Consider the following 25,000-nt stretch of genomic DNA (forward strand, 5'->3'; position numbering starts at 1 on the left):
TCTCGGTTTCTTCCTCCTCCTCCTCCTCCTCCTTCTCTTTCTCTCTTTCCTTCTCTTCACTCTGTTCCATCTCGGTTTCTTCCTCCTCCTCCTCCTCCTTCTCCTTCTCTTTCTCCCTTTCCTTCCCTTCACTCTGTTCTATCTCGGTTTCTTCCTCCTCCTCCTCCTCCTTCTCCTTCTCTTTTTCTCTTTCCTTCCCTTCTCTCTATTCCATCTCGGTTTCTTTCTCCTCCTCCTCCTCCTCCTCCTCCTTCTCTTTCTCTCTTTCCTTCCCTTCACTCTGTTCTATCTCGGTTTCTTCCTCCTCCTCCTCCTCCTCCTTCTCTTTCTCTCTTTCCTTCCCTTCACTCTGTTCCATCTCGGTTTCTTCCTCCTCCTCCTCCTCCTCCTTCTCCTTCTCTTTCTCCCTTTCCTTCCCTTCACTCTGTTCAATCTCGGTTTCTTTCTCCTCCTCCTCCTCCTTCTCTTTCTCCCTTTCCTTCCCTTCACTCTGTTCCATCTCGGTTTCTTCCTCCTCCTCCTCCTCCTTCTCCTTCTCTTTCTCTCTTTCCTTCTCCTCACTCTGTTCCATCTCGGTTTCCTCCTCCTCCTCCTCCTCCTCCTCCTTCTCTTTCTCTCTTTCCTTCTCTTCACTCTGTTCCATCTCGGTTTCTTCCTCCTCCTCCTCCTCCTTCTCCTTCTCCTCCTCCTCCTCTCTTTCCTTCCCCTCATCACACACAATTAGCCTTTCTCTCTCTTCTTATCTCCCCTTCGCTTCTCATTACTTCCCTGACCTCAAATTACTTTACCGCCTCCTCTTTTTTTTCCTTCTCTTCCTTCCTTCCTTCCTTCATTTCTTTCTTTCTTTCTTCCTCCTTTCCTCTTCCTTTTCCTCTTCAATGACTGGCCAACAGACTAGCTCTCTCTCTCTCTCTCTCTCTCTCTCTCTCTCTCTCTCTCTCTCTCTCTCTCTCTCTCTCTCTCTCTCTCTCTCTCTCTCTCTCTCTCTCTCTCTCTCTCTCTCTCTCTCTCTCTCTCTCTCTCTCTCTCTCTCTCTCTCTCTCTCTCTCTCTCTCTCTCTCTCTCTCTCTCTCTCTCTCTCTCTCTCTCTCTCTCTCTCTCTCTCTCTCTCTCTCTCTCTCTCTCTCTCTCTCTCTCTCTCTCTCTCTCTCTCTCACTAACTCCATTTCCCCTCCAACAGACACCTCCACCACCAGCCCGTCACCACCACCAACTCCCCTCATCACCACCACCACCACCACCACCTCGACCCACCGCCCGACTTCGCATCCCATTTGGCACCTTCTCCTGGCTCTCTGGCGGCCTAAGGATACTTCGCACGAGGAGCCTTCAGAGGGCAGCCACAGCGGCGTTCTGACTCTCCCCTCAGCGGCGCGTCTGGTCCAGGATGACGGAGGAGGCGGCGGGGGTTCTGCGTCTCTCTCGCCGACCGCCGCCGACCAGCCGAAGAATGACGGAGACCTTGGTAGCCATGTTGATGCCTCCACCTCCTCCGCTTCCACTTCTTCCTCTTCCACCTCTACGGCTTTTGAAGGGACTGATTCCTCTACTGATGTCTCCTCCTCCTCGTCCTCCTCCTCCTCCTCCTCCACCACGGCAGAAGATGAAGACACTCCACAACATCCTCACTCCGGCTCCTCCTCCTCCTCTTCCTCCTCCTCCTCTTCGCAACTAAAGACTAAAGAAAGGAAGCAACACTCAGACTCCACCACTTCTGAGACCAACACTGACCCCTCCAACACAGCAACAGACTCAATGCAACACAGGGATTTAGGAACACAAACTCCAGTGTTGAAAATGAACCCGCAATACACAGGGAGAGACACCGAGCAACAGAGGGAAAAAGAAACACCGCATGGCCCAGTTTCCGACGACCCGCAACACTCCGAGCAACACACAGGCCTGGAAACAGCGCAACACCCCGATACGGACACTCCACAACACCCCGCTCGCAACACAAAGCCGAAGTCAGCCTCCACAGCCTCACCGGACACACGCAACACACAGAAACCCCCTGATGCAACACAAGAAAGGGATCCGGATACGCCGCAACACCCAGCTCGCAATACTCAACTCAAGCCATCTCCCAACACACCGCTGCATCCTACATCGGCAACACATGGAAAATCAAACCTCACACAACACTCAGACTTGGCAACACAACAAGAACCTGATCGGGATACTCCGCAACACCCAGCTCGCAACACACCACCCAAGCCGACCCCGAACACTTCTTTACACCCAACATCCGCAACACAAAACCAAGGAAACTCAAGCCTCACGCAACACACAGACTTGGCAACACAACAAGAACCTGATCGGGACACGCCGCAACACCCAGCTCGCAACACACCACCCAAACCAACCCCCAACACTTCCTTACTCCCAACACCCGCAACACAAAACCAAGGAAACTCAAGCCTCACGCAACACACAGACTCGGAAACACAACAAGAACCGGATCGGGACTCGCCGCAACACCCAGCTCGCAACACCCAACCCAAACCAAGCCGCCAACACCACCAGCAGCTTCTCAACACCTCGCAACACCAGTCCGTCAACACCACGAAATCAACACCCGAGCAACACCCAGATTCGGACACTCCCAAGCACCCAACGAGCAACACTCAGCATAAGGGGTCCCGCAACACTTCGCAACACGCAACACCGGCCGCTGAGGAGACCCGAGACCGTGACACCCCGCAACACCCGGCCCGCAACACAAAGAAGAAAGAGGGAGATGGACCCCAGCAACACCCAGCCCCAAGTTCACTAACCCAGCAACACTCCAACCCCGAAACACACCCGGATCCCAGTTCTGAGACCCAGGCAGTCCCCAGTACCCGGTTAAACCCAGTCCCCAGTACACCAGAACAACCAGACCCCAGTTTTGAGACCCAGAAACACCCCAGTCCCCAGTCAAACCCAGTCCCCAGTACCCAAGAACACCCAGACCCCAGTTTTGAGACCCAGAAACAACTGAGTACCCAATCAAACCCAGTCCCCAGCTCCAAAGCCCACCCAGACCCAAGTTTTGATCCCCAGAAACACTCCAGTACCAAGTTACACCCGGTTCCCAGTACCCAAGGACACCCAGACCCAAGTTTTCAGCCCCAGGAACACCCCAGTCCACAGTCAAACCCAGTCCCCAGTTCAAAAGCCCAGCCAGACCCCAGTTTTGAGCCCCAGAAACACTCCAGTACCAAGTTACACCCGGTTCCCAGTACCCAAGGACACCCAGACCCAAGTTTTCAACCCCAGGAACACCCTAGTCCGCAGTCAGACCCAGTCCCCAGTTATGAAACCCAGCCAGACCCCAGCTCCCAGGCAGTCCCACACCCCAGTACTCAGTTACACACGGTTCCAAGTCCCCAGGAGAACCCAGACCCCAGCTCCCAGGCAGTCCCGCACCCCAGGCCCCAGCCCCACCCAGTTCCCAACCCCAAACCAGACCTGGTCCCCTTTAACCCGAGTCAACCAATCCACCCAGCCCCAAGTCCCCACCCACACCCGGTTCTGAAGATCAGCTCACACCCGGACCCCAGCACCGACCCACACCCAATCCGACACCCTATTCCTATCCCCCACCCCCGCCCTCACCCCCTCCCGCTCCCCCAGCCCTTCCCCCGCCAGTCCGACCAGCCGTACTCCGCCCTGGCGCTGCTCCACCCGCCCCACGCGCAGTATCACCCCACGCCCCACACGGCACACCACCCCGTGCTGCACATCCAGCCCCACGCCACTTCCCAGCCGCTGCTCCAGCAAGGCACGCCCTGGAGGATGCCCCACACTGAGGACCCGTCCCCCCAGGCCGCCATGGACCGCAGGACCCAGCCCGTACCCCCCGTGGACGTTCCTGATGACGGGGTCCCCCAGGAGACGCTTGTTGGTCCGGCGAGTCAGGACGAGTCCTCACACCCCGCCGTGATGGGCAGCCACGGCGTGGACCCGGCCTCGGGGCAGGAGTCCAGCGAGGAGGAGCAGGTGGCGGCCGAGCCCAAGCTGGACGACCACTTCTTCCTGCACCCCATGCCGCACCACCGCGACGTGACCTTGCCCGGCGCCGAGGACCACCACCACCACCACCGACACTACGACGCCGCCGCCGACCAGGACACCGACAGCGGCACCCCCGACCAGGACGCCGGTAGCCCTGAGGCGGGGCGGCACCTCACCACCACCCCCAGGAGCAACTCCTCGGAGGCGGAGGGGCTGGAGGAGCAGCTGCAGGGCGTGGAGGGTCGTTCCCTCCACGTCGAGGAGGAGCAGCAGAGAGGCACGGAGCAGGAGGGAGGCACGGAGGAGGAGGGACGCACGAAGGAGGAGGACACCCCCGCCGCGGAGGGCGGGCGTGGCGCGAAGGTGCTGCAGCTGCAGGGTCCCGTGGTGTTGGAATCCCTGGACGAGGCGGCGCTGGCACCGCTGGCGGGTCAGGCGCGGGAGGTACTGACGCTACGGGACAACCAGACGGCCGTGCTGGCGCTGCTGAGGGTGACGCAGACCTCCGGCGGCTCCGGCGACACCTTCCAGGCCGACGCTATGATACAGGCCGAGGACGCGGGCGACCTCGGCGACGACCTGTACAGCGGCCTGTCCCACCGCGACGACCTGCGTAGCCTGGAGGCCGCGGCGGCGGGCAGCGGCCCGGCCCAGCTGGTGCAGACAGAGAGCGACGGCCGCGCCCCCCTGGCGGTGCTGGCCAAGAAGGACGCCAAGACGCTGGAGGCGAGGAAGACCATCAACGCGCTGGACACGGCGGAGAAGAGCCAGCCCGAGGAGGCGGCGGCGGCGGCAGCGGGCGAGCTCACCTCCACCATGAAACCGATCTACGAGGAGATCTCCGCCACTCTGCAGGTGGACACGAGTATCGACGACGTGGAGGACTTCGACGTACAGACGCGGCACACGGAGACACCCGACGACTTCCTGCCGCCCACCAACACCTCGCACACCAACCTCATCGACGTGGCGCTGCACCCGCCGCAACCCGGCGACCCTACCGCCCCAGCCGCCACCTTCACGCCCCCACCCGGCCCATCCTCCCCCGCGGACCCCCAGACGCCCCTCACCCCCGCCCCGCAGACTTTCTCCAACTACCCCAGCCACTACCCGCCCAAGATCTCCCCCGCGCAGGACGCTAACGCCGCCGCCACCACCGCCGCCGCCGGGGACGGGGCGGATGTCTGGGCGCCCTTCGTCGGCAACTTCTCCGAGCTGAGCAACGCCTCGCTGGCCCTCAACGCCTCGCTGATCCAGAAGAGCCACGTGCTGAGCGTCGAGGAGCACTACCGCATGGTGCTGCAGGAGCGAGGTGAGGAGAGAGAGAGAGAGAGAGAGAGAGAGAGAGACTGGCTTCCCATCCTCATTATAAACGTGGTCAAAGGAATGGAACGGATGGGAGGAAAACAAAGAAAACAATAGCTGAGAGAGAGAGAGAGAGAGAGAGAGAGAGACATACATACATACATACATACACACAAACAGACAGACAAACTAACCCTCATTCCCTCGTCCTCTTAGGGAGTCTGATGCTACAGCTGATGGACCCCACCGCGGACCCCTGCGAGGACTTCTACCAGTTCGCGTGTGGCCGATGGAATGGCAAGTTTCCCATCAGACAAGACAAGGTGAGGAGGAGGAGGAGGAGGGGGAGGAGGAGGAGGAGGAGGAGGAGGAAGAGGAAGAGGAGGAGGAGGAGGAGGAGGAGGAGAAGAAGAAGGGGGGAGGAGGAATAGGAAAATATGAAAAGGTCATAATATGGGATGGAGAGGAGGAGAAAATAAGGAAGAGGAGGAGGAGGAGGAGGAAACCCGTAAGAGACAGAAGTGTAAGATTGAGAAGGAAGAGGAGGAGAAGAGGAGGAGGAGGAAGAGGACACCAGTAAGAGATAGAAGAGTAAGATGGAGAAGGAAGAGGAGGAGAAGAGGAAGAATAAAGAGGAGGAGGAGGAAAGCAGTAAGAGATAGTGTAAGATTGAGAAGGAAGAGGAGGAGGAGGAGGAAACCAGAGTGTAAGATTCAGAAGGAAGAGGAGGAGAAGAGGAAGAATAAAGAGGAGGAAGATTTGAAGAGTAACATACGGACCCTCACTCCTGTACTGGTAGGGCTTCCGTGGTGGTGGTTAGTACACACTCCTCACAATCGAGAGAGCCTGAGAGTTCATCCCGCGCGGAGAGAAAAGAATTTGGGCGGGTTTCCGGTACCGCCTGCTCCACCCAACAGTGAATGGTGAGGTAGGTATTATTAATCCCAGTCCCGTCTCCTTCTCCTATAATCCTATCTATCTCCTTTCCCTCCTCCCTCCCGGTATATGACCACAGACCACAGATGTTGCGCCGACTAACTTTTGATGACGTAGTGGTGTTTACGTTTGTGTTGCGGTGTTGCAGGCCGTGGACAACACCTTCGAGCGGCTCAAGGAAGACCTGGACGATGTGTTGCGGTCCCTGCTGGAGGAGGAGCCTCTGACCACCGACAACAACATCACACTCACGGTCAAGACTCTCTACACGGGATGCATGAACACAGGTACGGGACAGGTAGCGGAATGGTAGATATATTGTACATGGTTTCTCCTCTGGTAAATGAGTTCTCTGGTAAATGACTTCTCCTCTGGTAAATGACTTCTATGGTTAATGAGTTCTTCTATGACTTATTCTATGGTCAATGACTTCTTCTATGGTAAATAACTTCTCTGGTAAATGACTTCTAGGTTAATGACTGCCCCGGTAAATGACTTCTTTAGTAAATGATTCCTTTTGCCCTTAATTTAACAGCCTCCCTTGATGTATAAAAAAAATAATAAATGATAAATTGTAAATGGGGGATGGTAATTGATAGACGGTAATTAAAAGGTAAAGTTGATTGCATACCGTATACCTTGAACACAGGTACGAGACAGGTAGTTCACTGGTAAATACGGGGGTGGGTTCGCGTGACTCCAGTGCTCATCTCTGTCACACCATCCCTCGAGCCTGTGGTGGAGATGTTAAATGATGAATAGTTACAAGATAAGTAGTATAATAGTCGATAGTAGATAGTTATTAAGCATTTATATCCATTGTCACGAACTAATATCTGGTTTTGTTTTTTATAAGCATCTAAATCGCCTTCAATCCCCTTAACTCATTTAGAAGCTTGTATTCAGTTATCTCGCGAAAAGAAGAGGAGGAGGAGGAGGAGGAGGAGGAGAAGATTATGAGAGGAGAATAGATGAAAAAAGAAGAGGGGAAGAAAGATGAAGGGATGGGAGGAGGAAGCGGAGATTGAGATGAAGGGGAGATGAAGGGAAGGAAGGGAGGTGTGAGGGAAGGATGACATAGAGTACAAGTCTCTCTCTCTCTCTCTCTCTCTCTCTCTCTCTCTCTCTCTCTCTCTCTCTCTCTCTCTCTCTCTCTCTCTCTCTCTCTCTCTCTCTCTCTCTCTATTTTTTTATATTTTTATTTGTTTTTTTTTTTTTTTCTCTCTCTCTCTCTCTCTCTCTCTCTCTCTCTCTCTCTCTCTCTCTCTCTCTCTCTCTCTCTCTCTCTCTCTCTCTCTCTCTCTCTCTCTCTCTCTCTCTCTCTCTCTCTCTCTCTCTCTCTCTCTCTCTCTCTCTCTCTCTCTCTCTCATTAATTATCCTTCCTCCTCCTCCTCCTCTTCCCCTCTCCCTTCAAACTCATTCTTCTTCCCTCGCCCTTCCCCTTCTTCCCCTTCATTATCTGCCCTTCTCTTCCCTCTCCTTCGCTCCCCTTCCATCATCATCAGTTTCCTCCCCTTCCTCATTTATTTCCCTGCGGTTCCTTCCTCCTTCGTTATTTGTTATTCCTTCTATTTGTTATTTCTCTTCCCCTAATCTCTTTTGTTATATTTTTTTGCTTTTCTTTCCTTTTATTTTTTATTTTTTCCTTTTCTTTTCTTTCCTTGTATTTCCTTTCTTTTAATTTTCTTCCCAATCCCATTTTTTTGTCTCTGATTTCTTTTTTTATATTTTTTTCCTCCCTTACTTTCCCTTCCCTTCCCTTCTCTTCCCTTCCCTTCCCCTCCCTTCCCTTCCCTTCCCTTCCCTTCCTCTCCTTCCCTTCCTTCCTTCCTTCCTTCCTTCCTTCTTCCTTCCTTCTCTTCCCTTCCTTCCCTTCCTTCCTCCTTCTTCCTTCCTTCCGTCCTTCCTTCCTTCCCTTCCATTCCCTTCCCTTCCCTTCCCTTCCCTTCCCTTCCCTCAAATCAATCAATTATTCACACCCCTAACTCACTTCTCTCTCGTTACTCTTCCCCTCTCTCTCTCTCTCTCTCTCTCTCGCTCTCGCTCTCGCTCTCGCTCTATTTCTATCTTTCTATCTATTTTCCTATTTATCTCTTCTTTACACATTATCTTTTTATATCTGTCTCTCCTAATCTTCTTTCCTTTCCTTTCAATACTATTCTACTACATCTTCTTTTCTTCGTATCTCGTCCTTCTCTTCCTCTCTCTCTATCTATCTATCTATTTTCCTCTTCCCTTCAAACTACTTCTATAGCCTACTGCTCTAACATGTCTTCCTTTCATTGTCCCTCATCCATTCTCTCCCTCTGTCTCCCTCCCACCGCAGAAGCCATCGAGGCCCTTGGAGCTGACCCGCTGCTGTCGCTACTCCGGGAGCTGGGCGGGTGGCCGGTGCTGGAGGGCGAGGCGTGGAACAGCTCCGGGTATGACTGGGTGCGGCAGATGGCCAGGCTCAGGAACTACAACAACGATATCCTGATCTCCGAGTGGGTGGCGGCGGACATCACGAACTCCTCCAATCATATTATACAGGTTAGTGGCGCGATGGGCTTGTTAGTGGGTTGGTAAGTGGGTGAGTGAGTGAGTGAAAGAGTTAGTTAGTAAGATAAATAGATAGATAGATAGATAGATAGTCTCTTCCCTTCACTTCCCCCCTCTCCCCTCCCCTTCTCTTCCTTTTCTTCCCTCCCATCCACTAACTAACCCAACCTAACCTAACCTAACCTAACCTAACCTAACCGTCTCTTAACCTTCTTCTCCTAACCCCCTTCTCATTCATCCCTTCTAACTCCTTCTCTTCTCTCCTTTTCTCAGTTGGACCAGCCGGAGCTTGGACTCTCTAACCTAACCTAACCTAACCTAACCTAACCGTCTCATAACCTTCTTCTCCTAACCCGCTTCTCATTCATCCCTTCTAACTCCTTCTCTTCTCTCTTTTTCTTATTTGGACCAGCCTGAGCTTGGAGTCTCTAACCTAACCTAACCTAACCTAACCTAATCGTCTCTTAACCTTCTTCTCCTAACCCCCTTCTCATTCACCCCTTTTAACTCCTTCTCTTCTCTCTTTTTCTTATTTGGACCAGCCTGAGCTTGGAGTCTCTAACCTAACCTAACCTAACCTAACCTAACCGTCTCATAACCTTCTTCTCCTATCCCCCTTCTCATTCATCCCTTCTAACTCCTTCTCTTCTCTCCTTTTCTCAGTTGGACCAGCCGGAGCTTGGACTACCAGGGCGCGAGTACTTCATCAACCCCGGAGACTTCCAATACCGCGAAGCCTATCTCGACCTGATGCTCAATGTGACGCAGCTTCTCGGCGCCGCCCTACCCCAAGCGCTCAAGGACATGACGGAGGTGCTGCACTTCGAAACGCATCTCTCAAGGGTAGGTTCTTTAAGGGGGGGGGCGGTTCTGATCGTATGTCTTAAGGGGGGCGTTTTAGAAATGGTGTTAGTGGTGTTTTGGGTCTGGTTAGTGAAGGTTTGTTGAGGAGAGGAGTGGAAGGAGTGAGCGCTCAAGGAAACGCATCTCTCAAGGGTAGGTTCTGTAAGGGGAGCGTTTTCCGATTTCAGGTCTTAAGGGGGGCGTTTTAGAGATGGTGTCGGTGGTGTTTTTGGGTTGGGTTAGGAGATGTTTGTTGAGGAGAGGAGTGAAAGGAGTGAGCGCTCAAGGAAACGCATCTCTCAAGGGTAGGTTCTGTAAGGGGAGCGTTTTCCGATTTCAGGTCTTAAGGGGGGCGTTTTAGAGCTGGTATTGGTGGTGGTTTGGGTCTGGTTAGTGAGTGTTTGTTGAAGAGAGGAGTGGTAGGAGTGAGTTAGGGGTTTGTTAATGCGAAAGAGAAGAGAAGGGTGATTGAGAGAAGAGATTGTTAGTGGTTCGTTAATGAGTGAGTGAGTGTGTGTGTAAGTGCGTGCGTGTGTGAGTGAGTAAGTGAAGAATTTGTAAGTAAATGAATAAATGTATGGGTGAGTCAGTGAATAGTGTACATATATATTCATCTTTGACTAACTGAATTACTGACTAACTAACTAACTGAACATCCTCCTGACTGAATCCCTGACTGACTGACTAACTGACATCCTCCTGACTAAATCCCTGACTGACTGACTGACATCCTTCCTTAACTAACCTACTAACATCCTCATCCTTATCCTCCTTCCTACAGATCCTGACGCCGGCCGAGGAGCGGAGGAACCTGTCAGCTGTTCACCGCCGTCTCACCGTGGATCAGCTGACGGAGGAGGTGCCGGAGGTAAGGGAAAGAAGGAGGAGGAGGAGGTGCTGACGAAGGAGAGAGAGAGAGAGAGAGAGAGAGAGAGAGAGAGAGAGAGAGAGAGAGAGAGAGAGAGAGAGAATGTGATAAATAGGATTCTAAGAAAAGTGTGATAGAAACAGTTGATAGTATAGGAGAGGATAAAGATGATATACAAAGAATGGTTTTAAAAGTGTGATGGAAAAAATATAATAGAAAAATGTTTGATAAAGAAAGAAAGATATTAACTCCATGACCTCTCTCTCTCTCTCTCTCTCTCTCTCTCTCTCTCTCTCTCTCTCTCTCTCTCTCTCTCTCTCTCTCTCTCTCTCTCTCTCTCGCTCTCTCTCCCGTTCTCCCTCAGGTGGACTGGGCCCTGTACCTGGAGGCCATCACCTGGGGCAACAACCACAGCGATGAGGTGGTCGTCTTCGGCCTCGACTACTTCAAGAAACTCGTCGCCCTGCTGGAGTTTACCGACGACAGGTGAGCGGCGGGGAAAGGGGGAGTAAGGGGCTGTGTTAATGGGTAATAGGGTGTTTAAAACGAGTAAAAAGGATTGCTAATGGGTTTGTGTCCGTATTGAAGGGAGTGTGATCAGGGCTGTGGGGGACGGGGAAAGAGGAATAGGAGGAGTAAGGGAGTAATGGGTTGTGTTAATGGGTAATAGGGTGTTTAAAACGAGTATAAAAGGTTGCTAATGGGTTTGCGTCCGTATAGAAGGGAGTGTGATCAGGGCTGTGGGGGACGGGGAAAGAGGAATAGGGGGGAGTAAGGGAGTAATGGGCTGTGTTAATGGGTAATAGGGTGTTTAAAACGAGTATAAAAGGTTGCTAATGGGTTTGCGTCCGTATAGAAGGAAGTGTGATAAGGGCTGTGACAATAGGTCGATGATGCGTAGGAGGGAAGTTAGAAGGGCACCGTAATGTACCCTACAACACGCCTATTACCCTGGCTTTGGTATTGGCTGGTATTGGCAGGGTATTAAGTAACTAGGTAATCTTATATTGAAATCTAGACTCCGGCAGGGCACGTCATATACCCTGCCGCCAGTGTCTTACCCTGTCCCCTGTAATGCACCCTATAACACGGCTTTTGTCCTCTCCTATGCATCGGCAGGGTATTAAGTAACTAGGTAATCGTATATTGAAATCTAGACTCCGGCAGGGCACGTGGTATACCCTGCCGCCAGTCTCTTACCCTGTCCCCTGTAATGCACCCTATAACACGGCTTTTGTCCTCTCCTATGCATCGACAGGGTATTGAGTAACTAGGTAATCTTATATTGAAATCTAGACTCCGGCAGGGCACGTCATATACCCTGCCGCCAGCCTCTTACCCTGTCCCCTGTAATGCACCCTATAACACGCCTTTTGTCCTCTCCTATGTATCGACAGGGTATTAAGTAACTAGGTAATCTTATATTGAAATCTAGACTCTGGCAGGGCACGTGGTATACCCTGCCGCCAGTCTGTTACCCTGTCAACCGTAATGTACCCTATAACACGAATTTTACCCTGCTATCTGTATTGGCAAGGTATTGAGCATTGTGAAAATCTAGACTGGCAGGGCACGTCATATACCCTGCCGCCAGCCTCTTACCCTGTCCCCTGTAATGCACCCTATAACACGACTTTTGTCCTCTCCTATGCATCGACAGGGTGGTGAGCAATTATCTCCTGTGGCGCTTTGTCAAGAACCGAATCAGCAACCTCGGAGAGAACTACACAAACATCAAGCAGGACTACATCAAGGTCCTCTTCGGGAGACAGAGCCAGCCCGAGAGGTGGGTGTGGGTGTGTGGGTGTGGGTGTTGGGGGGGGAGGGGCATGCTTTTCTCTCTCTCTCTCTCTCTCTCTCTCTCTCTCTCTCTCTCTCTCTCTCTCTCTCTCTCTCTCTCTCTCTCTCTCTCTCTCTCTCTCTCTCTCTTCTCTTCTCTTCTCTTCCCGTCAATCTCAATCTCTCTTTCTTCTTTCCTTTATCAGCCTTTTCTCTTCTTGTCTCTCTCTCTCTCTCTCTCTCTCTCTCTCTCTCTCTCTCTCTCTCTCTCTCTCTCTCTCTCTCTCTCTCTCTCTCTCTCTCTCTCTCTCTCTCTCTCTCTCTCTCTCTCTCTCTCTCTCTCTCTCTCTCTCTCTCTCTCTCTCTCTCTCATTCTACTTTCTCTCTCTCTCCCCAGGTGGCGTTCGTGCGTCACCTATGTCAGCGGCAACCTTGGCTACGTGGTCGGCGCGATGTTCGTTAAGAGATACTTCCCCGAGGCCAGCAAGAACGATGTATGTATAAGATTGAGTGTTTGTCTTTCCGCTTTGTATAATGTTTTTCTTCTCTTGTCTTCTTCTCTGTGTTTCTGGTTCTTCTTGTTCGTTTTTCTTCTTTTTCTTCCTCTCGAGTCTTTTCTTTCCTTTTCCTAATGTCTCATCTTTCTTCTCTCCTTCCTTTTTCACTTTCCTTTCCCTCCCCTTCTACTCCTTGCACTCCCATTCCCTCCTTTCCTTCCCTTTCTCTCTTTCCATTCCTCCTTCCTCTAATCCATTCACTCCCTTCCCTTCATTTCCTCCCCTTTCTCTCCTTCCCTTCACTCCTCCCTTTCCCTCTCCTCGCTAACTCATCCCTTCCTCCCAGACGGACGAGATGATCGGGCTTATCAGGGAATCCTTCGGCACTGCCCTGCGCGGCGCCCACTGGATGAACGAGGCGACCCGGCACGTGGCCCAGGAGAAGGTCAACACTATCGTCAAGAATGTGGGCTACCCGGACTACCTGTTGAACGATACCTACATGGACCAGGTGTACGCTGAGGTGAGTGGCTGTGTCCTTCTCTGAATTCGCATGGGTTAAGTGACATGCTCCTAGATTCCCTGTTTCCTTATATAGCCAAAATTGAACCGTTTCAGAATCCTTAAACCTTATAACAGAAACACTCCTAGATTCCCTGTTTCCTTATATAGACAAAATTAAACGATTTCAGAATCCTTAAACCTTATAACAGAAACACTCCTAGATTCCCTGTTTCCTTATATGGACAAAATTAAACGATTTCAGAATCCTTGAACCTTATAACAGAAACACTCCTAGATTCCCTGTTTCCTTATATGGACAAAATTAAACGATTTCAGAATCCTTAAACTTTCCTTATATCGCCAAAATTAAACGATTTCAGAATCCTTAAACCTTATAACAGAAACACTCCTAGATTCCCCATTTCCTTATATCGCCAAAATTGAACCGTTTCAGAATCCTTAAACCTTATAACAGAAACACTCCTAGATTCCCTGTTTCCTTATATAGACAACACTCCTAGATTCCCCATTCCTTATATCATAAAAATTAAACCGTTTCAGAATCCCCTTACCCCTTATAGAAACAACACCTATTCCCTCCCATTTTATTATATCCAAATTGAACCGTTTCAGAATCCTTAAACCTTACAATAGAGATACTCCTAGATTCCCTGTTTCCTTATATAGCTCAATTTGAACCGTTTCTGCACCCTTAAACGTTATAACAGAGACACTCCTAGATTCCCTGTTTCCTTATATAGCCAAAATTGAACCGTTTCAGAATCCTCAAACATTATAATTAGTGTATGCAGAGGTGAGTGGGGGGTGGGAGAAGGGAGGGAGAAGAGGGAAAGAGGGACGAAAGAGAGGAAAGGAGAAGAGAGAAAAGATAAAGAAGGGAGAGATATGTGTGTGTGTGTGTGTGTGTGTGTGTGTGTGTGTGTGTGTGTGTGTGTGTCCTTCGTTGCTTCCCACAGTAAATGAAGATGGCACTGACAGCATTACCTCCCTTCCTCCTCCTCCTCCTCCTCTCCTCTTCCTCCTCCTCTTCCTTCATTATCATCTTTTTCTCATCTTCGTTTTGCGGTTACAATTTTTTTTTTCAGTTTCCTTCACCTCCTCCTCCTCCTCCTCCTCCTCCTCCTCCTCCAACAACAATAACAAGCAGAAAAGCAGGTTATATAATTCCAAGGCCGAGAAGGAAGAAGAGGAGGAGGAGGAGGAGGAGGAGGAGGAAAAGAGAAGCAGTTGATCAGGTTAACTCGTGTATGTGTGTGTGTGTGTGTGTGTGTGTGTGTGTGTGTGTGTGTGTTGTCAAGGCCACTGTGATATTCGGCCGGTATCTCTCTCTCTCTCTCTCTCTCTCTCTCTCTCTCTCTCTCTCTCTCTCTCTGTTACTTCATTTTTTGTCTTTTTCTGTTTTTTTTCTTACTTTTCGTCTTTTAATTTATTTATTTTTATCTCATTTTCACTTTTCTTTCAATTATTTTTTTCTTCTCATTTTTCTTCCTCAATATTCTCCGTTTTTTTCTTCCTTCCTCTCCTTCTCTCTTCCCTCCCTTCCCAATCCCCTTTATCAACCCTATCCCATACCGTCCCTTCCTTTCCTTCCCTTCCCTTCCAACACCTTTCCCTTAGTCTCCCCTTCCGGTAAGAACAACAAAGGGATCGAATGCTTCCTCTTTCGCTCCCTTGATCCCTTATAATGCCCGATAAGTTGTTGGATCCTTTTATGCGGCGTCGTTAAAGGGATTGAGTTATGTTTGAAAGGGACTGAGTGAGGTTTAAGAGGAATTGTGTTGGATAAAAGGGATTTGGTGTCTTAGGAGGAGGAGAAGGAGGAGGAAGAGGAGGAGGAGGAGGAGCGTGTTTTGAGATAGCAAGGGAGAGAGAGAGAGAGAGAGAGAGAGCACCACATCACCGCTATCATCTAATTAATTCTATCTCTCTCTCTCTCTCTCTCTCTCTCTCTCTCTCTCTCTCTCACTCTCTCTCTCTCTCTCTCTCTCTCTCTCTCTCTCTCTCTAATTACTTCCCTTCTCATTAGCCAGACAGAAAGAAAAAAAAAACTCATTAGAACCACGTTATTGATTTTTCTTAATATTATCTTTTAGTATTTTCATTCGTCTTTTTCTCCTTTCCTTACTTTTTTATTTTTTATTCGTGAGACAAAAAGTTGAATTAAATTGTTTGCTGTGTGTGTGTGTGTGTGTGTGTGTGTGTGTGTGTGTGTGTGTGTGTGTGTTTGTTATCTCTATTTCTCTCACTCTTAATGCTGAAAAGTAAAGATGGCGCCATTATAAACACTTGCCTGCGCCACAACGGGCTGGGGTCGACCATCAGGCCCTACTATGAAGGCCTACCGGCTCCACAGGCCAAGACGGGTCCTGATACTCTCCTCTTGAAAACGTTTAATTCTTAGGCAGGAGGAACTACAGCCGAAGGAATTAACACTATTACCTCAGCCACCATGACCTAACACCCTCTTCCTCTCTCTCTCTCTCTTCAACAGCTGAGTTTTAACCGCGAGACGCACTTCGAGAACGTCCTCAAGATGCTCCAGTTCCACGCCCGGACGAACCACGACCTGCTCTCCGTGCCTGTCAACCGCACCGCCTGGGTCACGTCCCCGGCGGTGGTCAACGCTTACTACAGCAGGTCAAAGAACATGATAGGTACGTGAAGGGAGGAGAGGGAGGGAGAGAGGGAGAGAGACGCAGCTAGTTCTCTTTCACTCACCTTCTCTTCCTTTCTTCCCATCTATCTTATAAAGCCTCTCTTCACTTTTTCTTTCTCCCATCTCTCTTATTTTTATCTATTTCACACTTTCCGTCCTCCATTTTCTACACTAATCCCTTTTTTTCTTTCCATAACAGTTTCCAGTTCTCTTACAAAGCCTCTCTCCTTCCGTAGTCTTTCCAGTTAACGATCTTCAGCCTTTTCTTTCTTCTATCTATCCCTATTCTGCACTCCCTTAGCCTCCATTTCTACTTAGCTCGTCCCTTTTCTCTCCCTATAACAGTTTCCAGTTCTCTTACAAAGCCTCTCTCCTTCCGCAGTCTTTCCAGCTGGCATTCTTCAGCCGCCGTTCTACCACCCTGCCTTTCCTCGGTCCCTCAACTACGGCGGCATCGGTGTGGTGATCGGGCACGAGATAACGCACGGCTTCGACGACCGCGGGCGACAATTTGACAAGAACGGCAACCTGCAGCAGTGGTGGACGCCGAGTGATGTGTCGCAGTTCTACCAGCGAGCCTCATGCATGCTGGGTAAGACTGGGGATGTGGGTGTTAGTGTGGGTGTGTGGATGTGGGTATGGGTGTCGGTGTGGGTGTGAGGGGGGTAGGTCTATCTAGCGTGGGCTCTCCTGTTGGGTTGTTTTGAGGGATGACAAGCATTAGAGATTTTTGGCCCCAGTCTGGTAGTGCAGCGGCTGTATTTTTTTTATAGTGACACTGTAGTTTTATCTTTTTGCTGTGTGTGAAGTCTATTATTGATCGTGTAGGCCGTCTTTCGTGTAGCCTGACTCATCTCCTTTTTTTGTGTCCTTTGAGGATGGCTGTTGTGGGGGCCAACTGTGTCTGAGAATGGTGATCTTTGGGACCAGTCTGGTAGTGAAGCGGGTGTATTTTTTTATAGTGACGCCGAACTTCTATCTGTTTGTTATGTGTGAAGTAGGCCATCCCGTGTAGCCTGACTCATCTCCTCTGTAACCTTTCGAAATAGTTGTTGTGGGGGCCGAATGTGTCTGAGAATGGTGATCTTTAGGCTCAGTCTGGTAGTGAAGCGGGTGTATTTCTTTATAGTGACACCGAATTTCTATCTTTTTGCTGTGTGTGATCGTGCAGCCCATTTCGTGTAGCTTGACTCATCTCCTCTGTAACCTTTCGAAATAGTTCTTGTGGGGGCCGAATGTGTCTGAGAATGGTGATCTTTGGGCCAGTCTGGTAGTGAAGCGGGTGTATTTTTTTTATAGTGACGCCGTACTTCTATTTTCTTGCTATGTGTAATCGTGTAGACCGTCTCGTGAAGCCTGACATCTCCTCTGTAACCTTTCGAAATAGTTCTTGTGGGGGCCGAATGTGTCTGAGAATGGTGATCTTTGGGCCAGTCTGGTAGTGAAGCGGGTGTATTTTTTTATAGTGACGCCGTACTACTATTTTCTTGCTATGTGTAATCGTGTAGACCGTCTCGTGAAGCCTGACTCATCTCCTTTGTGACCTTTCGAAATAGTTGCTGTGAAAGGCGAATGCTTCTGAAAATGTGAACCTAAACACACACACACACACACACACACACACACACACACACACACACACACACACACACACACACACTAATACACACACCTCCACATATATGACCCCGCCTCTTCTTCCTCCATCCACAGACCAGTATGGGGAGTACCAGGTGGACGAGGTGGACCTGAAAATCAACCCTGTGAATACCCTGGGTGAAAATATTGCAGACAACGCGGGCATCAAGATATCATACCAGGTAAAGATCTCTCTGTCTGTGATCTTTCCTTTTATGGTTGGCCTCTGAACAGCATATGGGTAGTCTTAAGGGGCTATTACACTGGGCAAATTTTCCGTGGATCTTCAGTCAAACCACGATTTCTGCTAGCGTGGTTTTCATTTGTTTCTTGTTATTGCTGATGATGATGATGATGGTGAGTAATACCGTCGTCCTTCAGTGAAATCTACCGTAGCTTTGGAAGATCGTGGACACGTCAGAAAACCACGGAAATATAAGAACCACGCCAGCGGAAATCGTGGTTTGACTGAAGATCCACGGAAAACTTGCCCAGTGTAATAGCCGCTTTAGGCCACTCGGCGATGACTGAGCTTGTAGCGGCGGACGGGACGCCTTCTCTTGAACAGGGCAGGATGAGGGCTTCGTGGTGCAGTGGTTAGCACACGGCTCACAACCGAGAGAGCCTGGGTTCGATTCCCGGGCGGAGTGGAAAAATTTGGGCGGCTTTTCCGATACCCTACGCCCCTGTCCACCCAGCAGTGAATGGGTACCAGGTATTAATCGGGGGTTGTGTCCCGTCTCCTGGGATGTGTTCCCTTCTCCTATAATTCCTTCCCCTCCTGTCTCTCTCCGGCATATGACCACAGATGTTGCGCCGACTAAACGAAACTTTCCAACAGGGCAGGATAGGTTAGGTTAGGTTAGGTTATGTAAGGCCCGTGGTTTAGTCTTCACTCAGGGAACACATACCCACAGAGACATCGGGAATATGCGGACGGGACACTGCGCCCACACGCTGACCACTCGCCCACTGTTTCATACCCTTACCCCTTCTCTCCCTCCCTCACCCACTCACTCCTTCTCTCTCTTTCTCTCCCCCAGGCGTACCAAAACTGGCGGCAGAACAACGAGGAGTCGGTCACACTGCCCTACGTCAACCTCACCCACGACCAGCTCTTCTTCCTCAACTTCGGACAAATCTGGTGCGAGATCAACAGCCCCGAGGCGATGCTGACCAAGATACGCAGCGGACAGCACTCGCCTAACAAATTCAGGTGAGATGAGGTTAAGTGCTCGTTAGGTATGCAGGGAGTTAGGTAAGGTTGGTAGATAGGTTAGGTTAGGTTTGGTTGGAGAGTGATTAGATGGTTGTGAGTTGCTGTGGTTGTAGTAGTAGTAGTGGTACTAGTAGTAGTAATAGTAGTAGTAGTAGAGGTGGTGGTTTTAGTAGTATTTGATAATGAGTTTAAACGTGTAAGAGGACTGGTTTAGTATTAGTTTAAGTAAGTTTGTGTGTGAGGTTGATGGGGTTGTAGTGCCTGTAGTAGTAAGGACAGTAGTAGTAGTAGTAGTTGTTCTTGTTGTAGACGTAAATTTACTAACATTTCACCATAACTCAGAAAACCATCCATTCTTCCCTTCCTCCCTTCCTTCCATCCCTCCTCTTTCCCTCCTCCCTTCCCTCATTTCCTCCTCAGGGTTATCGGGACGCTGTCGAACTCGGAGGAATTCAGCGAAGCCTTCAACTGCCCGCTGGGGAGTGCCATGAACCCTGAGAAGAAGTGCCGAGTGTGGTGAGGCGGGGACGAAGGTGCAGAGAAGACGACCCCCTTAAGAGTATCAGCGAGAGATGGAAGGTTGTAAGAGAATGACCCCCTTAAGGAATAATTGCTAGAAAACGAAGATGGTGAGAGAATGACCCCCTTAAGGAATAACACCCAGGGAACGAAGGTAGTGAGAGAATTGACTCCCTATAGGAATAACAGCCAGGGAACGAAGGTAGTGAGAGAATGACCCCCTTAAGGAATAACACCCAGGGAACGAAGGTGGTGAGAGAATTGACTCCCTTAAGGAAAAACAGCCAGGAAACGAAGGTGGTGAGAGAATGACCCCCTTAAGGAATAACAGTCAGGAAACGAAGGTGGTGAGAGAATGACCCCCTTAAGGAAAACAACAAAAGGAGGTAGAGAATGAAAGTGGTGCCAAAACGACCCCCTTAGAGAAGTGTTAGCCTAAGAACGAAGGTGTTGCCAGAAGAACGACCCCCTTAAGTAGAAAGAACAGCAGCAGGTGGCAGGGGACGACCACCACCACTAGAATTTGGGTTCATAAAGTTCAAGTCACAGGAAGGTTGAAAAGAGAGAAAGGAAATTGCATCGGAACATTGAAAAAAAAGCTCACCTTCAGAATCGCATCGTACGAACACTAGAGAATGGAAAGGAAAGGTTGAGTATTGAAAAAACACGCAGAAAAAAATAAAAATAAAAGCAGAAATGAAAGAAAAAACTACATAAACAGAGAAGGAACACTGAAAAAAAGACTTACCTTCAAAATCGCATCTTACGAACACAAGAGAAAGGAAAGGAAAGGAAAAGAAAAGAGAGAAAGAAGGAAGAGATGAAGGAAAGGAAAGAAAGGAGGGAGGAAGGAAGGAAAAAAGGAAATCAAGGAAGGAAATTTTGAACAGGAAAAAAGAAAGGAAAGGAAAGACACGGGGAAGGAAAGAAAAGAGGGAGGAAGGAAGGAAGAGAGGAAATAAAAGAAGGAAAATTTGAACAGGAAAAGATAGGAAAAGAGAGAAAAGAAACTGAAAATAAGAATCAGGTTTTAATTCATTCTCTTGGCCGAAGGAAACCAAAGACGAAGAGACGGAGAGGTTCGCAGACCGTCGCCGACTCCACCGCTAAAGAAGACGAACAAGAACAAGTAAAAGGAAAAGAGAAGGAGAAGGAAAAGATAAACGAGGAGGAGGAGGAGGAGGAGGAGGAGGGAGAGGTATGAGTTCTGATTTTGAGTCGTGACCAACTTAATCAATAGTGATGGTGGTGGTAGTGGTGGTGGTGGTGGTGGTGGTAGTGGTGGTTGTTGTGGTGACCTGACAGTGATACGTGGTGTTGTATTAGTGGTATGATAGTGGTGGTGGTGGTGGTGGTGACTCCCCCTTCCGTTCCTCTCCTTCCCTTCCTTTCCTCCACTTTCATCTCTCCTTCCTCCACTTTCCTCTCTCCTTCTCATCCCTTTTTTCCCTCCAAATTTTCTGTTCTTCTTTTCTCTTCTCTTTCCATGCATTCCTTCTTTCCTTTCCTTCCTTCATTTTCTTCATCTTTTCCTTCCTTCTTTCCTTCCCTCTCCTCTTTTTCCTCAGTTTTCTCTTCCTTCTTCCCTCCCTTCCTTCCTTTCCTTACCTCTCTTCCTTTCCTCTCTCTCTCTCCGTCTCCTCTTCCTTCCTTCCTTTCCAAATCCATTCACAAACTCGCCCATTTCTCTTCACCCTCTTCTTCCTCCTCCTCCTCCTCCCTCCTCCCCTCTCTCTCCTACTCCACTACCCTCCTCCTCCTCCCCCCACCCCCCACCCCCTACTCTCCCCCGCTAATAATTCAACTGTACATTCTTTTTCTCGTTGGTGTTCCGAAGCAAGAATTTATAACTATCAGAGAATTTACTTATTATATATATATAGAGAGAGAGTTAGACGGTATTAGGTAGAACGGTGTGTGTGTGTGTGTGTGTGTGTGTGTGTGTGTGTGTGTGTGTGTGTGTGTGTGTGTGTGTTGACAACTTCGTTCTGCTCAAGTTCACAAATAATTATAATACTCAAAATAACTTGTTCGTGTATGTAGTTTTTTGTGTATGTGTGTGTGTGTGTGTGTGTGTGTGTGTGTGTGTGTGTGTTCCGTTCTGTATATATTATGTGTGTGTCCGTTTATGTGTATACCTCCTCCTCCTCCTCCTCCTCCTCCTCTCATGTATAACCTCCTCCTCCTCCCCCACCCACCCCCAATTTAGTTCAATAATAGTGTATAGATAGATATGTGTACGTGTGTGTGTGTGTGTGTGTGTGTGTGTGTGTGTGTGTGTGTGTGTGTGTGTGTGTGTGTACCCCCCTCCAACCCTCCCCTTTAGACAGTGTGTATTGGGAGGGGAAGGAGGAGGAGGAGGTCTTCTTTCTCCTCCCCTCTTCCTCCTCCCCTCTTCCCGCCCCCCCCTCCCCCCGTTAGCAGCTTGAGGTTTAAAAGGTTACGTGTCTGTGTAAATATTGTTCCCATTCAATAATAATAATAATAATAATAATAATAATAAATAAATAAAATAAATAAAATAAATCCAATCTTATCACGTCCGTTGTTTTAATACATCCCCCCCCCTAGGACCCCCTCCTCCCCTCCTCCTCTCCTTCCTCCTTTTCCTTCCTCCATTTTTCCTCTTCTTTCCTCCTCTTCCTCCTCCTTCTCATCTTCCTCTCTTCCTCTCTCAAATTCCTTCTCTCTCTCTCTCTCTCTCTCTCTCTCTCTCTCTCTCTCTCTCTCTCTCTCTCTCTCTCTCTCTCTCTCTCTCTCTCTCTCTCTCTCTCTCTCTCTCTCCTCTTCATTTTACTCTTTTTTTCTTTCTTTCTCATCTCTCTCTCTCTCTCTCTCTCTCTCTCTCTCTCTCTCTCTCTCTCTCTCTCTCTCTCTCTCTCTCTCTCTCCTTCCTCTTCTCTCTCTCTCTCTCTCTCCTCTTCCTATTCCTCTCTTCTTCCTTCCTCTTTCCTTCCTCTTTCTTCCTCTTCTTTCCTTTTCCTTTTCCTTTTCCATCATTCTTTGTTTGTCCTTCGTTTGCTTTCTCTTCCCTCTCTTTCTCTCTCTCTTCCATTTTCTTTTCCTCCCCTCTTCCTCTTTTCCCTTCGTCTATTCTCCTTTCTTCCTTCCATTTTTATCTTCCCTTTTTTTCCATTACTGAACTTCTCTAACTTTATTTCTTGTCTCCGTTTCTTTCCTCCATTTCTCTTCCTTCCTTCTTCCTTTCCTTTCATATGATACAGATGTTGAAAAAAATTGTGGTGTTGGTGGTAGTTTTAGTAGTAGTGGTGGTGGTGTTGGTGGTAGTTTTAGTAGTAGTGGTGGTGGTGGTGGTGGTAGGACTATTGAAAACAAGAATATTAGGAACAATGATAATAGAAACATAAGTAGAAATAATACAAATAACCGTAGTAGTAATAGTAGTAGTAGTATTAGTAGTGGTGGTGATGGTGGTGGTGGTGAACTCAGCACGCAATTCAGCAACTAGTATAACTATCAGCACTTTTGTCGTATAGTCAGTCAGTAAGTCAGCCAATCATTCATTCAGTCCGTCAGTAAGTCAGCCAGTCAGTCAGTCAGTCAGTAAGTCAGCCAATCATTCAGTCAGTAAATCAGCCAGTCATTCAGTCAGTCAGTCATTCAGTCAGTCAGTCAGCCAGTCAGTCAGTCAGTCAGTCAGTCAACCAACCCGTCCAGGCTCTGTCCCTTTCTCCGGGGGGTCCAGAACTGACGTGGTCCAAAAGATCGTCCGGGAAAGCTTTCACAACACTAAGCGAACACTCAAGAATGAATGGCTCTTGTATACGTTAACATACACACACACACACACACACACACACACTCATACTCATACGGGGGTTTTGCTTGCTCCGGTGCCATGGCGGTGGTGGTGAGAAGTGGAGCTGGTTGGTGGGTTGAGGAGTTCGTGTTGGGTCACAGCACAGGGAGAGTAGACGGCCAAGAATTATAGCGACCCTGCGTGCGCTCGGCAGGTTTCCGTCCACCGCCCACACAGGGCTCGCTGCTCCTGGTGCTGTTGTCGCTGCTGCTGCCTTGGCGTAGCTAGTGTGCCGTGGTGGCGGCCGGCGTGGTCGCGGCTCAGATGGTGAGCTGCCTGTTCTGCTCCATCTCGAAGGGGTTGAAGTAGAAGAGCTTGTCGAGGCCGTTGTTGGTCCGCTCGCAGGTCTGGCGCGGCACGGTGATGGGGTCGTCGCGTTGCAGCGTCTTGGTCATGTAGGTGGAGACGCGGCGCACCAGCGTGTCGATGTCGTCCTGGTAAGCGTACTCGGCGAACACGTGGCAGACGGCCTGGACCAGCAGCGAGCCCTTGGCGGGGTGGCGGTGCGACAGCTCGCCCGGCGACGTGGAGAAGATGGAGTACATGTCCGAGTACCGCTGCAGCCCCGCCGCGGGCAGCGCCGCGATCACGCTCGTGTCCGCCTCGTAGTGCTGCGGCCCGTCCCCGCCTCCGCCCCCGCCGCCCGCCACGCTAGCAGCGTCGCCGTCCTCGCTGCCCTCGGCCTCCTGGATGACGGAGGCGAGCGAGGCCAGCGAGGCCTGGCGGCTGTGCTCCTTGATGTGCCGCAGCGCGAGGCCGTCGTCGCCGCCCCCGGGGCCCAGCAGGGCGGGCCGCTCCCTGAGGTAGTCCCGCAGGATGAGGCTGACCTGCCTCTTCACCATCTTCTCCAGCAGCTCGTCGCTCACCTGCCGCCGCGCCTGATTTCCGGGGCTGTCCGGCGACGGCGCCTCCTGCCGGGCCGCGGCGGCGGGCTCCTCGCCGCGGCAGAACTGCAGGATGAAGATCTTGGGCTTGCCCTTCAGGTTGGGGCAGTTGATGTTGTCGAAGATCTTGTAGACGTCGAGGAGGTCCACCGCGAGGTTGTCGGAGGTGACGAAGGTGCGCGGGCCGGTGCCGTGGCTCATCAGGATCACCACGCAGGAGCACAGATGCTTGTGCTTCGCCTCCACCGCGAATTCCCGCAGCCGCTGCAGGAAGTCCGCCTTGCTGACGCGGCCCGTCAGGCAGAAGCGGCGGCGGCGGTGCTCGGGGTTGTAGCCCATCTGCGTGAACAGGCTCACCAGGTTCTCGAAGTCCTTCTCGGAGCCCACGCGCGGACTGTATCTGTTGTTCGCAAAGTACTTGAAGTTGCACACGAACACGAGGCCGCGCGGCCGAGAGTCGTTGTTGTAGGCTAAGTCCGCCTCGCCGTACACCTTGGTGTACTTCACCGTGAAGGGCGCCTTCCTGGGGGCGAAGCAAGGGCTGGCCGGCCTGGCCCGGGCCGCCCGCACGGCCTGCTCGTCAAACGTGACCTCCGGCACCCGCGGCGGCGGCGGCTGCGGCGAGGGCGGCGCTGTGTGTGGCAGGCTGATGGCCACGTCGGGGTCATTCTTGTGCCTGGCGTGGCCGAGGACACCCTCCTGCGGCGGCTGCCCCTCCCATAGGATGGTCGGCAGCTGCAGAAGCTCGGCGGGCAGCGTCTTGGAGTGCCGGCGGCAGGCAGGGAACGCCACGCTGTCGGCGTGGTGGCCGCGGGAGTGGTGGTCGCGGGGCGAGTAATGCTGCGGGGGCGGCGCCGCGGGAAGAGTCAGGGAGAGCGTCTCCTCGTCCTCGAACACTTCGTCGTCCAGGTCGCTGGAGGATGCCAGAGACGGCAGGGGCGTCGCCCGCGGCGTGCTGCACACACACGAG

The 25,000-nt window shown here is 50.6% G+C and overlaps 2 protein-coding genes and 1 long non-coding RNA gene across 23 annotated transcripts in view; 1 reads left to right on the forward strand and 2 right to left on the reverse strand.

The window, feature by feature from the left end:
• The window catches only part of LOC127001357 (uncharacterized), a 70,664-nt gene extending 50,525 nt beyond the window's left edge, over positions 1 to 20,139 (forward strand). For 2 of the 17 annotated variants that reach the window (XM_050865849.1, XM_050865850.1), the window contains exons 4-18: positions 1,181 to 5,311; positions 5,521 to 5,627; positions 6,389 to 6,527; positions 8,568 to 8,773; positions 9,446 to 9,625; positions 10,407 to 10,493; positions 10,858 to 10,979; positions 12,154 to 12,279; positions 12,670 to 12,766; positions 13,116 to 13,292; positions 15,786 to 15,948; positions 16,333 to 16,542; positions 17,664 to 17,770; positions 18,632 to 18,804; positions 19,228 to 20,139. In XM_050865849.1, the coding sequence (XP_050721806.1) occupies positions 1,181 to 5,311; positions 5,521 to 5,627; positions 6,389 to 6,527; positions 8,568 to 8,773; positions 9,446 to 9,625; positions 10,407 to 10,493; positions 10,858 to 10,979; positions 12,154 to 12,279; positions 12,670 to 12,766; positions 13,116 to 13,292; positions 15,786 to 15,948; positions 16,333 to 16,542; positions 17,664 to 17,770; positions 18,632 to 18,804; positions 19,228 to 19,327 (6,125 nt within the window). In that variant the 3' untranslated portion in view covers positions 19,328 to 20,139. The remainder of the gene's footprint in view (positions 1 to 1,180; positions 5,312 to 5,520; positions 5,628 to 6,388; positions 6,528 to 8,567; positions 8,774 to 9,445; positions 9,626 to 10,406; positions 10,494 to 10,857; positions 10,980 to 12,153; positions 12,280 to 12,669; positions 12,767 to 13,115; positions 13,293 to 15,785; positions 15,949 to 16,332; positions 16,543 to 17,663; positions 17,771 to 18,631; positions 18,805 to 19,227) is intronic. The other 15 variants (XR_007755161.1, XR_007755160.1, XR_007755156.1 and 12 more) reach the window with 15 other exon arrangements.
• Positions 13,303 to 14,092, reverse strand: LOC127001358 (uncharacterized). The gene is made up of 3 exons (XR_007755165.1): positions 13,918 to 14,092; positions 13,665 to 13,738; positions 13,303 to 13,472 (listed from the first exon to the last, which is right to left on the reverse strand). It is a non-coding gene; the product is annotated as an uncharacterized LOC127001358 (long non-coding RNA).
• A 3,129-nt stretch (positions 20,140 to 23,268) lies between the features above and the next one.
• LOC127001359 (uncharacterized) overlaps positions 23,269 to 25,000 on the reverse strand; it is a 5,470-nt gene continuing 3,738 nt past the window's right edge. For all 5 annotated transcript variants that reach the window (XM_050865855.1, XM_050865854.1, XM_050865853.1 and 2 more), the window contains one exon: positions 23,269 to 25,000. This exon is cut by the window's right edge. In XM_050865855.1, coding sequence (XP_050721812.1) covers positions 23,407 to 25,000 — 1,594 coding nt within the window. In that variant the 3' untranslated portion in view covers positions 23,269 to 23,406.

The sequence above is a fragment of the Eriocheir sinensis genome, chromosome 20 (assembly GCF_024679095.1).
Source record: "Eriocheir sinensis breed Jianghai 21 chromosome 20, ASM2467909v1, whole genome shotgun sequence".
In the NCBI taxonomy this organism is placed as follows: domain Eukaryota; kingdom Metazoa; phylum Arthropoda; class Malacostraca; order Decapoda; family Varunidae; genus Eriocheir; species Eriocheir sinensis.